The sequence below is a fragment of the Taudactylus pleione genome, unplaced genomic scaffold (genome assembly GCF_031769625.1).
Source record: "Taudactylus pleione unplaced genomic scaffold, aTauple2 ptg000070l, whole genome shotgun sequence".
Taxonomy (NCBI): Eukaryota; Metazoa; Chordata; class Amphibia; order Anura; family Myobatrachidae; genus Taudactylus; species Taudactylus pleione.
Window position 1 is genome coordinate 9,138,016 of NW_028284472.1, and position 15,006 is coordinate 9,153,021.

At 42.3% G+C, this 15,006-nt stretch overlaps 1 protein-coding gene across 3 annotated transcripts in view; it reads left to right on the forward strand.

The window, feature by feature from the left end:
* LOC148533751 (cytochrome P450 2K1-like) overlaps nucleotides 1-15,006 on the forward strand; it is a 29,052-nt gene that overhangs the window by 6,140 nt on the left and 7,906 nt on the right. Inside the window, exons 4-7 of one of the 3 annotated variants that reach the window (XM_088467337.1) lie at nucleotides 2,054-2,205; nucleotides 6,492-6,503; nucleotides 7,685-7,861; nucleotides 12,467-12,608. In XM_088467337.1, the coding sequence (XP_088323463.1) occupies nucleotides 2,054-2,205; nucleotides 6,492-6,503; nucleotides 7,685-7,861; nucleotides 12,467-12,608 (483 nt within the window). Of the gene's footprint in view, nucleotides 1-2,053; nucleotides 2,215-6,491; nucleotides 6,504-7,684; nucleotides 7,862-12,466; nucleotides 12,609-15,006 lie in introns of all 3 variants that reach the window. The other 2 variants (XM_088467336.1, XM_088467338.1) reach the window with 2 other exon arrangements.

Consider the following 15,006-nt stretch of genomic DNA (forward strand, 5'->3'; position numbering starts at 1 on the left):
GGTTTTTCGAGTATTGTCATTATTATTATTATTATTTTGATATATGATCTAACTCAGGGGTTCTCAAACTCGTTCCTCAGGACGCCACAGAGTTCACGTTTTGCAGGTCACCCAGCAGGTGCACAGGTGTATTCATTACTCACTGACACATTTTAAAAGATCCACAGGTGGAGCTAATTATTCCACTTGAGATTCTGTGAGGAGACCTGGAAAACATGCACTGTTTGGGGTCCTGGGGACCGAGTTTGAGAACCTATGATCTAACTGGTTGTCGAGTGCGGACCCCACCCAACCCCTTTTTCAGAAATATGGGGGAGACGTCATGACGTGTCTCCCATGGTGCGTATGGAGAGAGCCGGAAGCTGGAGTTCAGAAGAGAACTCCAGCCTCCGGCTAACGTGGCGCTGCAGGGAAGGAGCCGGGCGCTCGCTGGTAATAACATCTCAGCGGGTTTCCGGCTTAGAGCCTCCCTGCGGCACAGCCGGGCATGCATATGAAGCATTCTATATTATAGAATGATTCATATGCATGCCCGGCTGTCCGTCCATTACCCCCAGAATTAAATTTTGCCCCATGTTGGGTAATTTACCCCTGTTGCCCGACCACTGGCTTAGATTGTAAGCTCATTCAGGCAACGTCACCTTTACCTTTTGTATCAGTGTATAGCAATGTTATATGTAAGGGAAAATTGTGCAAGACTGCATACTTTGGCTTTCTGGTATGTAGTCATTATGTAGACATTCAGAATGTTGAAATGTTGGCTTTGAATATAGCGACATTCACAACATCAACATAGACATAATGACAACATCAGGGCCAGCTCCAGGCTCACTCCGTGCGTGCGTCCGCACAAGGGTGCCCGGGGTCTGGCTGATGAAGATCCCCACCCTCCACCCACATGCTTCTGCTATATGTTTATGCTCTGGGGGGGCAAAGTGAGGGGAAGAGGAGAGCACTGGATGGTGCTGGCTGCCGAGACACCTAGCACCGGCCCTGGACAACATGGTCATTATGTCTATATTGTATTGTGAATGTCGATATTACATACAGTACCACACACTTTCTGAACAGTTACAGAGTAAAATAAAAGAAGATACGCAATGCAAACTGGCGTAGTACTTACTCTGCACCATGATGGCTTATGCATTGTTATGCTTCTGGATAAATTAGCAAATTCTCTTTCGTCAAACATGGATAGTACAGGCTTATCAGAAGCTTGAGTCTAATGAACAGTATTCACCAATGACCCCAGCAAATAGGTTTTGAAATTGCTGCAGAAGGACCACGGCTCACCGCCTTCTGCTGGTGGATGCTGGAAGGTATTGATGCAGAAGCCGAAAGAGCAGTCATGTCCGGGTACATGGGGGCACCATTTTTGAGTGTTTTGGGGAAATACAAATATTATTATGACTGAAAGACATAGAGTATTTTAATCATGGACTCATGGGTAATGATTTGAGAATGGATATGTCCTGCACATGGGGATGTCATGTTGCATCAAAACAAGGGTTTCTCTTGACGCCACTTTGGGTTGTCCATTTTAGTTTTTGTTGATGCATAAGTATTTGATTTGTTATGTTATGATATGTTATGTTAATATCCAATCTTTAAAATGCCAAAATGCAAAGAAGAAACAGCTTCCCTGATGAAGTGGCCTGACAATGAAACACATCAGATGGTTACTGTTGGTTGGAATAAGAGTTAAATCAGCCACTGTGTGCTCACATTTGGGACTTTGGGAAGTGCTGCAAGTTGTGACACCTGTCTTCTTAGATTTGCTTGTCTACAAGATAATCACTAATAAGCTGTTTTTATGTATGTGTTTTTAATCCATTGAGTTCTTATTAAAATTGGATTTTATACTGCACTGCTGTAAGCCATGAATCTGTTTTTTGTGGCTCTGGTTGTGGGTATACTAACAATAGGAACTACTGGAGATGGGAGGGTCCCCACAAAGAAGATGTCTGAAGGAAGGAGAATTCTGGCTTTAGGGAATAATTGCTTTATTCTATTTTTTCTTTTGTATTGAAAACTAATTTTTTTCTATTTTCAGGAAAACCCTTCAATAACATTACCATCGTTACTGCAGCTGTAGCCAATGTAATTGTGTCCATACTACTCAGCCATCGATTTGAGTATGATGACCCAACCATACTCCAGCTCATGAGTATAGTGAATGAAAATATCAGACTCTTGGGAAGCCCTGTGGTCAGGGTAAGTTGAACTCATATTGCTGTTTCAAGGGATTACTCTTACTTATTCCTTACTACTTTCTTGTGACAAATAATCATTCCATTCAAAGCCTGGTCATAAACTAACTCCACAATTGTCAAACTGTATAATCTTTGTACATATATATATATATATATATATATATATATATATATATATATAATATATATATATATATATATATAATATATATATATATTACTGAAAAAGATAAAAGTAGACAGGGAGAGCTGTTTTTTCAGGAGCTGATAGAGTAATCTCAAACTTTTCAGCTTCTGAAGATTAATTTTTCCAGTCATACATTAATAATTTGTCAGAATATAAAAATCATTGCATCCATTGTTCATATGTACAGTGGGCCTGATTCAGACGCTGACGCTGATCCGCAAACAAACGCTATGGCTGATAATTGCACGTTTGCGCATGCATATGCGTCAATATGCGCATGCACGAATCACTCACTGCGCTCGGGAATTGTGCGCTCGTAGTACACAGACTGGATGCTAATTTGAGTTACAGATAGTGCTGTTTGTGGGTGGTAACAGGGGAAGGTGCTTGTGAACGGGGGAGTGGATGTGTGAGCGCAGGCATGTCTTGGCGTCTAAACAGTGTTTTAGGGGTGTGCATAATTAGCAAAGAAGCGTCATTGTACACGTCGCTTGGTTGTATTTCAGCCTGCAGTGATCGCAGTGCTTGTGGTCGGGTAGGGCCTACCTCAAGCGCTGCGTGCAGCTCCGATGGCTCTTGATGGTTCTGATTATTCATACACTTCCTGGAGATGACGTGTGTTAAGAGAGAAAAGTGGGCGTCTTTATACTGGCGTGCATTCGCTCAGCAATCGCTCTAAGACATAGAGGGCGGCTTCCCACCAGACAGTGCGATTGCAGCATTTGCATACCCGGCCCCTTTTGGCTGCATTCGTTCGCAGCTTAGCGTACGGGTCTGAATCAGGCCCAGTATTATTATAGTCATGAGAGCTAAACAAGTTTGGAGCTATCTTTATTTCATCTGTAAAATGTACTGTATTATTTCTGCTGGTATTCTTGCACATTGCTGCATTTTCCTATACTTTAGTGTGCCTAGATGGCACAAAAGAGGTCTCATTAAAGATATCGTAATAGACACTGACGGCATTGCCACAGATGCTAATTACTTTTCATCCCATCACAGAATAGAATTTTATTTTTATTTTTGTATGAAAAAATAATATAGATGTGCGCCGCCACCCACTGTGTTTTGGATTTGGTTTTGGATCCAGATTCTCCTTCGTGTTTTGGTTTTGCGAAACCACCCTCACGTGTTTTGGTTTTGGATCTGTATTTTTTACTTTATTTAAAAAAATAAAAAACAGCTAAAATTACGTCATTATGACCTGTTGGCATGCAATCCAAAACCCGAGTTTTGCTTGCAAATCCAAGTTCCGAACCGCGAGAAGATCCAAATCGGAACTCGATTCGACTCACTGCCCCAAAGTGATTCCGAACTTGGATTCAGTTAGACTCGGAACCCATAATTCGAGAGAACTGGACCCGCACATCTCTGATAAATAAAACACTTTTTTGAAAATTCAGATTGGACCTAGTGGTAATTATTATAAAGGATAGCCATAACAGAAAAAGCCAAAAATGGTGGGGGGCATAGAGGGTAGGATAGAGATACTCACTAAGTCTTGAGGGGGAGCATGGACCAAACTGCAATCAATGAGCCAGTACCCACTCAGTGAGGGGATAGACACGATCAGAGTCACTGGTGGGAAAAATGGAGACAGGGTAACAGAAGCGCGATATTGACAGTGATAGTGCTAGGAGGAGAGAATTAGGGAGGAGGGCCCTGCACTTGAGGGCTTAGATTATATCAGGGAAGGGAGTAACAAAAAAGGGTGAACTTGGAGAGAGAATAAGTGGACAGTCAGGAGGTATTGGGTAGAGAGTTATGAGGACTGATAGACTTGTCTGAAGTTGTGAGTATGGAGGACGAAAGTTTGATAGCATGAGATAATGAGTTACAGAGCAGTGGGGCAGCCCTTATAGATTTCTATGAGAGCTGCTTTATTTGCCGACTTTACCAAACTCCAGAGTGTGACATTTTCTGGAGCTTGGCACCAGTATCTAATTGTAACCTCTAGGCTACACTCCACAGCATTTACCATGAGAGGGATCTTTAGGATCCCTCCCCAGTAATGACCTACCAAACTATATGGACACCCAGTACCGCAGCCAGGTTGGTCTTAATGGTCAGAATGAGATTGATAATGTCACATTTCTCCTAGTTACTGCTAACTAAATGCACCACCAACCACCTGGGGCTTCCCACCTAGCAGCAGCAGAACCATCTCAACATAAACTCATAACCCAAAACAAACTGATGGGCCAGTGCTCCAGGAGAAATGAGGTCTTTGATGCTTGGTACAAATTATAATAATAACAATAACATTATTTATATAGCACTTTTCTCCCAATAGGACTCAAAGTGCTTTACATTCGCATTTAAAAAAGTAAAAGATTAAAAATAAGCTTAACCAAAAAGAGAACGAACCATTTGGGATGAGTTATTTTTAGGAACTAAAGGAATATTAGTGAAATGCATGAGTATACAGGTAATTCTTGAGTCTGTTTTTGAAGGAAAAAATATTTAAAGTATGTTTCATGCACATGGCAGAAAAAACACTCTAAAGCAGCACAGCAGAGCAAATATAACACATAAATCAAATTCTTCTAATGACCCAGAATCTGAATGGAAGTCATGGAACAGACAGCTTCCATGACCAAAGTGGCTGCCCCAATACAGAAAGAATGCATTCCCCAATCAGCAACATTCAACTCCAATATGCCCAAGCACTGCATAAATACAGCTGAATTAGAACATTATGAGAGGTGCACCATCAAATCGAATCAACCACTGAGCCCAGATTGGTACCGATATGCATAAACCACCAGGAAAATTTCTAGAAGGAATGGGAAAAGACCACATATTGCACATTTAATGAGTTTTGGAGTGATTGATATTACACAGAACCAAAGTGTCCTGAAGCAATACATTCTTGAAAAAAAGACCCATGGATATGGAGACCTTTACAGAAGCAATCAACTACCCGACCTGGAATGCCTCCAAAAGAGACAAGGAAAAGCCACTTCAAAAATGTTAGTTGTCAACTGGTCCAGGGTAGGTGTGAGAGGAGGAGGGGCAATCAGTGTAGAGACAGCTAAATGGAGGGAGGATACATGAAAATGAAAGGGGAAATAAAGGAAAAGAAGGAGAAAGAATAAAGAGACAGCAAGTAAAAGGCTAGAGATAAAAGGAGTAGAAAGGAGGAGAAAAAGGCAGAAACAAATAATCAGAAGCACTTATCTGGTTAGCAGTAAGTGGAATAGCGGTTAATCCCTCCATAATTAGGCATTTATTTTACACTAAATTCCACCTCTCCAATACAGCCATAATGACATCATGACAGACCTCTTAAAGCTGTAGTGTACATCTCCCAAAATCCAAGAAGCTTATTTGGGAGATGTGCTAAGCCTTGAGGAGTGATAAAGTGGAGAAAGAGAAAGTACCAACCAATAAGCTCCTACCTACAGGCTGTGTTTGAAAAATGGCAGTTAGGAGCTGATTGGTTGGTACTTTATCTATCTCCAAGGCTTACAGTAGTACATCTCCATCTATGTGCCTTTGAGCTTATTCAAAGCACTCAGTTATCTTGACCATTTAACTGGCTAATATTTGTTTAAAAAATGTTCATATATAAAATATGGATTACATCTATTTCCTGATTGGCGTTTGGGATCTGAAGCACAACATTTCCAATTCCACACATGAAGGGTTAAAATGTATATGTATAAAAACATTTATCTATATTCCTATTGCGGAAAAAAAGATCTATAGAGTAAGCACTGAATGCACCCTATATCCTGATCTAGTGTGCTAGAGTCTTTCAAGTTATTATTTGAAACATTACATATGGACGGCAATCAAAGATAGACAGGAACAGCTGCTGTAATTACTAAAGGTATCTCGTAAAGCTAATCTTGCAACTGTAGCATATAAGCAAACCTAAAAAGAGACATTGTCTACTAAGTGCACTACCACATTGGAAACAATGTTGCAACAATAAAAGACTTAAATGAGGGATTGTGTATAGAATCAGTATTTAGTATATATATATATATATATATATATATGTTTTCTTTCACAGGTAGATAAATGAAAGTTTGTATATTGTCATAGATCAGTTTTCACAATAGATAATGAACAAGGATCTTTAGTGTGTGTATATGGTAATGTGCATAAAGACTTGGGGGAGGAAATTGGAGTTAATTAAGTAAGCTGAGTGGCCTTATCTAAGTAAGAGGCCTTAAGCTGGGTACACACTGACAGATATATTGGCCGATCAATTGATCGGCCAACATATTGGGTGCCCAGTCGGCCAGTTTGTACCAGTGATATGTCTGTGAATTACGTTATTCACAGAAGATGTAGTTATTAAGCTGGCGGACGGGATGCAAGCCATGGAAAGCCCGACCAGGGACTAAATATAGGCATGAAAAACCCAATGCCTATCTAAATCCAGATGGCGGAATCTCGACAGCCGCCATCCCGATCGAAGGTACCCCAGGGTATCTTAGCTGTTAGCCATGGGGGGTAGGGTTAGGTTTAGGCACCACAGCAGGGTTACAGTTAGAGTTTGGGGGGGAGGTTAGGGGTAGGCACCTCTAGGGGGCTGTCAGGGTGGCACCACTGGGGGGTTAGGCACTAACGGGGGAGGGTTAGGTTTAGGCAGAGAGACTGATGATAGTCATTCAGTGTGTATGAACGACCATCATCTGCAGATATATCTGTTCAGTGTGTACCCAGCTTTACATTTACCTACATAGAGGTTGGCATAGTCTGGGAAGTGTTTGGAGGGGAGGAAGTTTCTATTCAAAAAGTTCATTTTGACACCAAGCTAAAGTTCTACCCGAGAGAAATCTGACTATAGCATTTTAGCAATGATAGGTGTTAACGACATGTTGTTGTCAGTATTCCATTGCATGATTCTTCATTTTGTTGGATTAAGATGAGTTCCGGAATAAATAAAACATTTTGTTCTCACTACATATCTTATTTATAAGCCAAAGCAATTCTTCTATGCTGTATGTCTCTGAATAGGCAAAGCTTGGAATTAACTTACCTCAGGGGATTGTCCCAAGCCTGCTAATGGGGAACAGAGACAATGAGGTTTGGGTGGAGGCACCGAATAAATATATTGGGAGAAATAAAGATAGTAAGCCCTTAATACACCAGTTTACAGTGTCAGCGACATAATGATAGCAAACTTCTATTTAATTAAACATAACTTATTTTTTGTGTTTTAATAACTTAGATCAGAGTGTTAGACTATATATACTGTAGTATGACAATAATTTAAAGCTTCAATTCAACTTTCAGATTTGTTTAAAACATCATTCTTCTTTTAAAGCTGTACAATAGTTTTCCGACTGTGATGGAATGGGTGCCGGGCGTTCACAAAATAATGTTTGAAAACAGTAAAAAGATTGAGAACTTCATAAGAGCGACATTTACAAAACAGAAGAAAGAGCTGGATGTGAATGACCAGAGGAATCTGATTGATGTCTTCCTGGCTAAGCAGCTAGAGGTACAGTATAATTTACATCTCAGTTGAATATTAGTGCCTCCATTGACGGAAGGAGCATAACAACCACCATTTGCCCTTGAAAAAGTCTCCAAGTGAGATGAAACGCATTGGGACACTACCACATTACCTTTGTACTTTTAAATACTAATCCCTGTTTGAAGGGTATTTTTTGTCCTAATCAACTGTTTAATAAATAGTTATTAACTTGACTTGATTGCATAGTCAGTAGTTCATAGAAAAACAGGAAAAGGGAAAATGGGAAATAAGGTTCTGCACCAAAAAACAATAAATAAATGTTATGAATAAGGATGTAAATATATAGATAAACTAACCGTAATGATATATGCTATGGGAGAATTTCCCTTGCGGCAATAATGGTGTTGGTGGTGCACCCAATAGTCATAAATAGTCAATTAGAAAAAGATTTCTGCATAGGCAGGCCAAAGAGACTATTGTGTGGGGCACACATGACCGCAATTGCATGATCCATTGCAGAGTTAAGCTAGCCACACATCTAAAGATTATCTGTCTAACCAGCCAACTAGTTGATTGGTTGGAATGAAAATCTGGTAAGGGATGAAAGCAAATGACAATCAGCAATTTGTTCCCAAACACTGGAAAATGGACCAAAACTGTTGTTTTATCAAATAGTTTAGATCAAACATTTAACAAACTTGTCTGACCGACCATTTTCATCTGTTTTCTGGCATTTAGGAGCAAATTGCTGATCATCAGTTACTCCCATACCTTACCAGATTTTCATTCCAACCAATCAACTAGTTGGCTGGTTGGATGTAAGTTGGTCTAGCGGGTGGCCAGCTTTAATCTTCCCTGAGCCGGACTGGATGCTTTACACGCGAGCTGCAGACCTACAGCCTTTACCACAGCGTCTATCAGCTGAGTATAGAGTATAGAGTATATACATGTGATCGCCATTGTGTGATTCACAGCAGACATTGTATTTGTTTATGTATCTGACTCAGGGTCAATATACCAATTATACTGCAATCTTCATACTGACAGGAAGAGAGCACAGCAGCACAGTATAGAATTATCGCTTATAATATAGCATATGTATGGCCTAATAGGCACTTAATATCTCTCCTGGTAGTGGTCTGATTGCTCCTGGGCGTATTTAACCCTGCAATGCCTCTATGGTGTAACAGGGTCTATCTAACACCTGGCAGAGTCCTAACAGACCTTACCATTGCTGTTGTTTCAATAGACACTAGTCTCCTCGCTCTCTCATTACATGGCTTGCACTATTTCTATGTATAAGCAGAAGTGAGGTGACACTTAGCAGTGTTTTGACTTTACTTCTTTCTGTATATTTATTCACTCTTAAGTCTGTCTGGGACATGTATGCAAACAACTTATGTACTGACCTCTCATTATTCCATATATGCTCAATTTAAATATATGTCACTTGGGAATAATGTATGTGTGATTTCGATTCAGACTTTTTATACAGCATTGAGAACTGTATCCAGATTTTCAGCATTTCTTGTCAAAAATCACTATTGCAATTCCATAGGTTGTCTCTGCGTGCACTGTCTATGATAGTGATATAATCTATCAACAGGACTATATGTATCGGCATCTGAGAGCTGACATTTGACTCCTAGCATAGCAACATTGGGCCTGATTCAGACCCACTCGCAAGCGGCTGTCCGCTCGCAAGTGGATCGATGGTGTGCACTGCGCATGCGCACGACGGAGGGAGCTCCGTCGTGCGCATGCGCCAGACGCGACGAGCGAAGGACTTTCCTTCGCTCGTTGTGTCTGATCAAAGGGGGCGTGCTGTCGATGTTGATTGACAGCACGCCCTGTTTGGTGGGCGTGCCGGGGGCGTGCCTCCCAGACGGGGGCGTTCCCAAGGGAACGCCTACCGTCAGAAGCCGGCCCACTGACATCACTAGTGATGTCAGTGGGAGTGATTTTGGCTCCGGCCTTGCGGTTGAGAAACTCAAGACCATCGCGGCCATCAACCTGCACGCTCGTATAGGCTGTGGGTGGTGACCCACAGCTATACGAGCGTCCAGGAGGACGCTCCATAATTATGGAGGACGGCCCTCATTCAGAGCGTGCGCTCTGCTCAGAGCGTCCGGCTCTGAATGAGGGCCATTGTCCTTCCCTATGTTTGCATACACTGTATATGTAATATCAGAGATTACTTTCTTCTCTTTGCATTTGAGATTAGACTTAATTTAATGAACAAAAAATGTTTTCAACAATTTAAGCTGATCCATGTTTTCTGGTGCCTTATAAAAATGACTAAGATTATCTACACCTAACATAGGTATTGTATATTATCAGTGACAATTTTTGTAGCATTACTTTTACCTGTGACTGCTGCTGTATATAAGTATATACAGATATATGTATATATGAGGTTTCTCTTTTCCCCATATACGGGATAGAGGAATAGATCATATTACTTTCGCCCTACTTTTTTCCTGCTAAAGTTTCTTTTGTGTAAGCAGGACTTTACTATTGAAATTGTTGTTTTTCAACTCCAATTTTTACCTATTTATATATTCACTAGTGGACACCTTGCCATATTTTTCTTGGTGTCTGGTACACTATTATTTTAACAAATATTATTAAAAGTTTATATTTTAATTTTACCAATTTATCAATTTTTCATTATCAATTAAGAGTGCCCCACACAATAATCTCTTTGGCCTTCCTGTGCAGGAATCTTTTTCTAATAGTCAGTAGTTCATCCACCTAAGGCCCCTCACTTACACTTACACACAGCGATTGTGGACGCAGGGACAAGAAGGACCAGCAGACATCATGGTCGGGTAAGTACAATTCCTTGCCTAGATACTGCATTCTAGTGTCCCTGTCACTCTGATACTGCGTTCCTTTCCTGAGGTGGTGAGAACAGTAAAGGAGGTGGCAACAAACAGCAACTTTTGGCTTTTGGGCAAGGATATCTCCATTTATGCAACACCCTGCCGACAGTTATTGCCGAACTGTTACACCTACTGTTCATTGGGACATTATCATTTACACTGTGTACATTAAATGCGGATGAACATCCACTACTGATTTTTATGCTCACGCCGATGAACTTTGCTTTCCTACTGGAACTTTGTTAATCACACGGGACATTGGTCTTGAATTTCCAGCCTCAAGTTTTTGCCCAGCAGTCAGTTTACATATGTTCATATTTCTTTCATTTGGACTTACACGGGCCACATTATCCTTTATTAACACATCAGACATTGACCACACTTATCTACCTCAAAACCACAGAGCGCTTTATCAATCTATTTATTTTTACTCTCTAAGGAAGTGGGGATACTTTTCGAAAGAGCAGCTAGTGGTTAGACGCCAATACCCCTCCTGTGAGCGCCATCTGCCCCTTTTTTTTTACAGTAATTCTATTTACAATGCTTCTAAGATTAGACGCATCCAGATGACGGCATGCTCAGTAGCCCTGTCTATCGGCCACGTCAGTGGTCGTGTATTTGGGAGCAGGGAGGTGAGTGTTATTATAGGGCGACACCTGTGTGCAATGCTCTAAGGCAGGGTATATTGATCCACCTGAGAGACATTTACATCCCACTGTAAATGTGGATTGGGTACAGAATGCCAGTGCTTGGGATCCCAGTGGTCAGAATGCCGACGTCGGCATCCCCACAGGATTAGGTTACCGACACCTGTCATTAAGTATTCTAACCCATACTTATCAACATTCCTGGGACCTGCTGCTCTCCTCTTCGGGGGGGCAGGGCCAGACCATAGACGGCATTAGACCCCGCCCCATTACAGGAAACACCCGCGAATCGCGGGTCCGTAAGGAGGAGGCAGGACTAAATGATGTGATTTGCGCCATTTATCCCCGCCCCTTCCCTACAAACCCGAAAATTCCAGGTAAACTCTCCCCATCCTTCCCACTTCACTAGGAAGTGGGCGGGATGCGGGAGATATGCCTACTCTTCCGGGGGTGCGGGGGGTTACCCGAAAAATCGTGAGCCTCCCGTGATTCCCGGGAGAGTAGGAATGAATGTTCTAACCCTACATCTAAACCTAACCTTACATCCCCATAACCTAAACCTCCCCCCTCAGCCTAAACCTAAACCTAACCCCCCCGGGGCCTTAAACTAACCCTCCCCCCAGTGTCTAACTTTATCCCTTCCTCTAGTCCCTATCCCTAACCCCTAACCCTAATACTTACCATCGGGAAGGCAGGGGTCTGGATGTTGGCGCCGGGGTTCTAACTGGTGTCGGTATTTCAGTGCTGGCATTCTGAGTGCCAGCATCCTGGCTACCGGGATTTAAACTACATCCCGTAAATGTTCCCCAAAGCAGTTACATGGTTCATCTTCCACAATTCATCATGTACTCCAAAGTGACTGTACTATAATGAAGTAACTGATAACTATCTGCCATAGCTACTATGTGATGGTACATATAGGGCTGCCTACAGTATTTTTTTTAAAAATAAATCACCATTGGTCCTATTTCATTACTAAATAACATGGTAGCTGCCACTTGTTGCCATAAATGTATCTGTATCTGTTTTATACCGTATGCAAATTTATTATACTAGTAAACAAATCAGTATAATGACATTATATTCATATTGCACAGGGGACGCCAGAGTCTACCATGTATTTCCACAACGAAAATCTGACTGCACTGGTCAGCAACCTGTTTGGCGCTGGTATGGAGACAACCTCGACCACTCTGAGATGGGGCCTCCTGTATATGATGAAAAACCCAGAAATCCAAAGTAAGAAATATATATAGTATAATGCACTCCCTGTGTGAAAGGGTAGGGTACGGCATCACTATGTTCAGAATCCCAACGTTCAGAATTCCAGCAGCAGAATCTTAATGGTGAAAATGCCAGCGATTTTTGGTTAGTATTTTAAGGCTAACTTTATCCCCATCCCTGACCCTAACCGCCCCCTCCCCCACAGCCTAATCCTAACCCTCACCTTCTGCAACCTAACCCTGTCCCCTGCAGCCTAACCCTAACCACCCCCCTCCCCCTCAGCCTAATCCTAACCCTCACCTTCAACACCCTATTCCTCTCCCCCACAGCCTAATCCTTCCTTTTGCAGCCTAATCCTAACCCTCAGTTCGGTACCCTAACCCTCTACCTCGCAGCCTAACCCCCCCCCTCCTCCCCACAGCCTAACCAAGAACCCTCCCCTTAATACTTACCTTTGAAGTTGTCTGCATTGTCACCGTCGGATCTTATAGTGAGCGTCTAGGTTCTGACTGTCGAGATGCCGACTACATCCTGTTGTGAAATACACTGTAGAGTTCTTTGCCCATAGGAAAGAATAATGCAGCATGATCGCACAGTGGTTAGCATTGATTTATAAGTTAGTTACATTTTGAAGAAATCTGATTGGTTGTAGAATTTATGTGTCATACATATGATGATTACTTTTAGCATAGCATTCCTGTACATCAGGTGAGAACTACTATATCTATGCAACATTGTAAAGTGTAACGGAATTTGCTGCGCTATATAAGAAACTGTTAATAAATAATAAACATATGTAAATAACTGTTTGAAGAATAAAAAATAAACTCTAGTTAAAATAGAAAATAGACTAATATTATACATAATATGGATCAGTATTGTCCCTTTCAATCTCATCTGATTCTGACTGGTCATTTTTGCTGATGATAAATAACCTACAGTATGTAGGGTTATTAATATGGTGCAGAACAGCAAATTGCAAACGATTTAGACAAAATATGGCAGAGACAAATTAATGAAGATAATTGTAGGGTTATCCCCAGTGGCGTAACTAGGGTATTTGGAGCCCAGGGCAAATTTGTAAATGGAGTCCCCCCTTGCCATGTGCTGGTAGGCTGGCTTGAGCTCTGTGAATATGCTTGCGGACTATTGCTGGTGCCTCAACAGAAATGTCCCAGGTACATAACACACATGAAAGTCTTTGAAAAGATCCTTTATTCCAGAATAACTATCTGTGTACCATTTCCATATATATTATACTGTACATTTGATGCAAACGTAAGTCTGCTTTGAAACAATAAACATAATCATGTCCAACCTTTTATATCATCTATTTACGAACTATGAGCTTTTTAAATTTGAGAGAGCAAAAAAACCTGACCTGATTAAGCTAAATGAGTTATATGTTTGAATTTACCATCCACTACATACAAAAGATCACCTAGGAAAACCTTGACCTCAGGCAAAAAAATGTAAAACGCAGACCAGTGTTATAGTTCTTAGACACAATGGACCTCATTAAGAGTCGATCGCTTGCTGCAGGCGATCGCTCTGAATGAGGGCGGACACTTACTTTTTTAAGTGCCGCCTTCTGGTCGATCGCTAGGCTGTGGGTTACCACCCACAGCTCTAGTGACCGACCAGGGTGATGGTTGCGATGGTCGACACCATCGCGACCATCGGGGCTTACGACCAGACCCTAAGGTTGGGTCTGGGCTCTCGTAAGCCCCAGGGAACCAGTGTTATAGTTCTTAGACACAATGGACCTCATTCAGAGTCGATCGCTTGCTGCAAGCGATCGCTCTGAATGAGGGCGGACACTTACTCTTTTAAGTGCCGCCTTCTGGTCGATCGCTAGGCTGTGGGTTACCACCCACAGCTCTAGCAACCGACCAGGGTGATGGTCGCGATGGTCGACACCATCGTGACCATCGGGGCTTACGACCAGACCCTAAGGTTGGGTCTGGGCTCTCGTAAGCCCCAGGGAACTTCCTGCTCTGTTTGAGCAGGAAGTTCCCCACTGACATAATCAATGATGTCAGTGGGGCCACCCCCAAACGGCAAGCGTTCCGACTGGAACGCCTCCGTTTGGCCGGGCACGCACCCGGCCCGCCCAGCAAATGGGGCGAGCTGTCACTCAACATCGACAGCTCGCCCCGTCTGCAACGAGACCCCTAGCGACGGAGTGCCCGTCGCTAGCCGGGTCTCGCGCATGCGCATGACGGAGCCGGCTCCGTCATGCGCATGCTCTGTGGGGACCATCGACCCGGTTGCAAGCGCATCGGCGCTTGCGACCGGGTCTGAATTAGACCCAATGACTTTTCATATATTTCATTACACATTTAAACTAGGGATGTGCGTCGACCCCCATGTTTTGGTTTTGGATCTGTATCTCCTTCAAGGTTTTGGATCT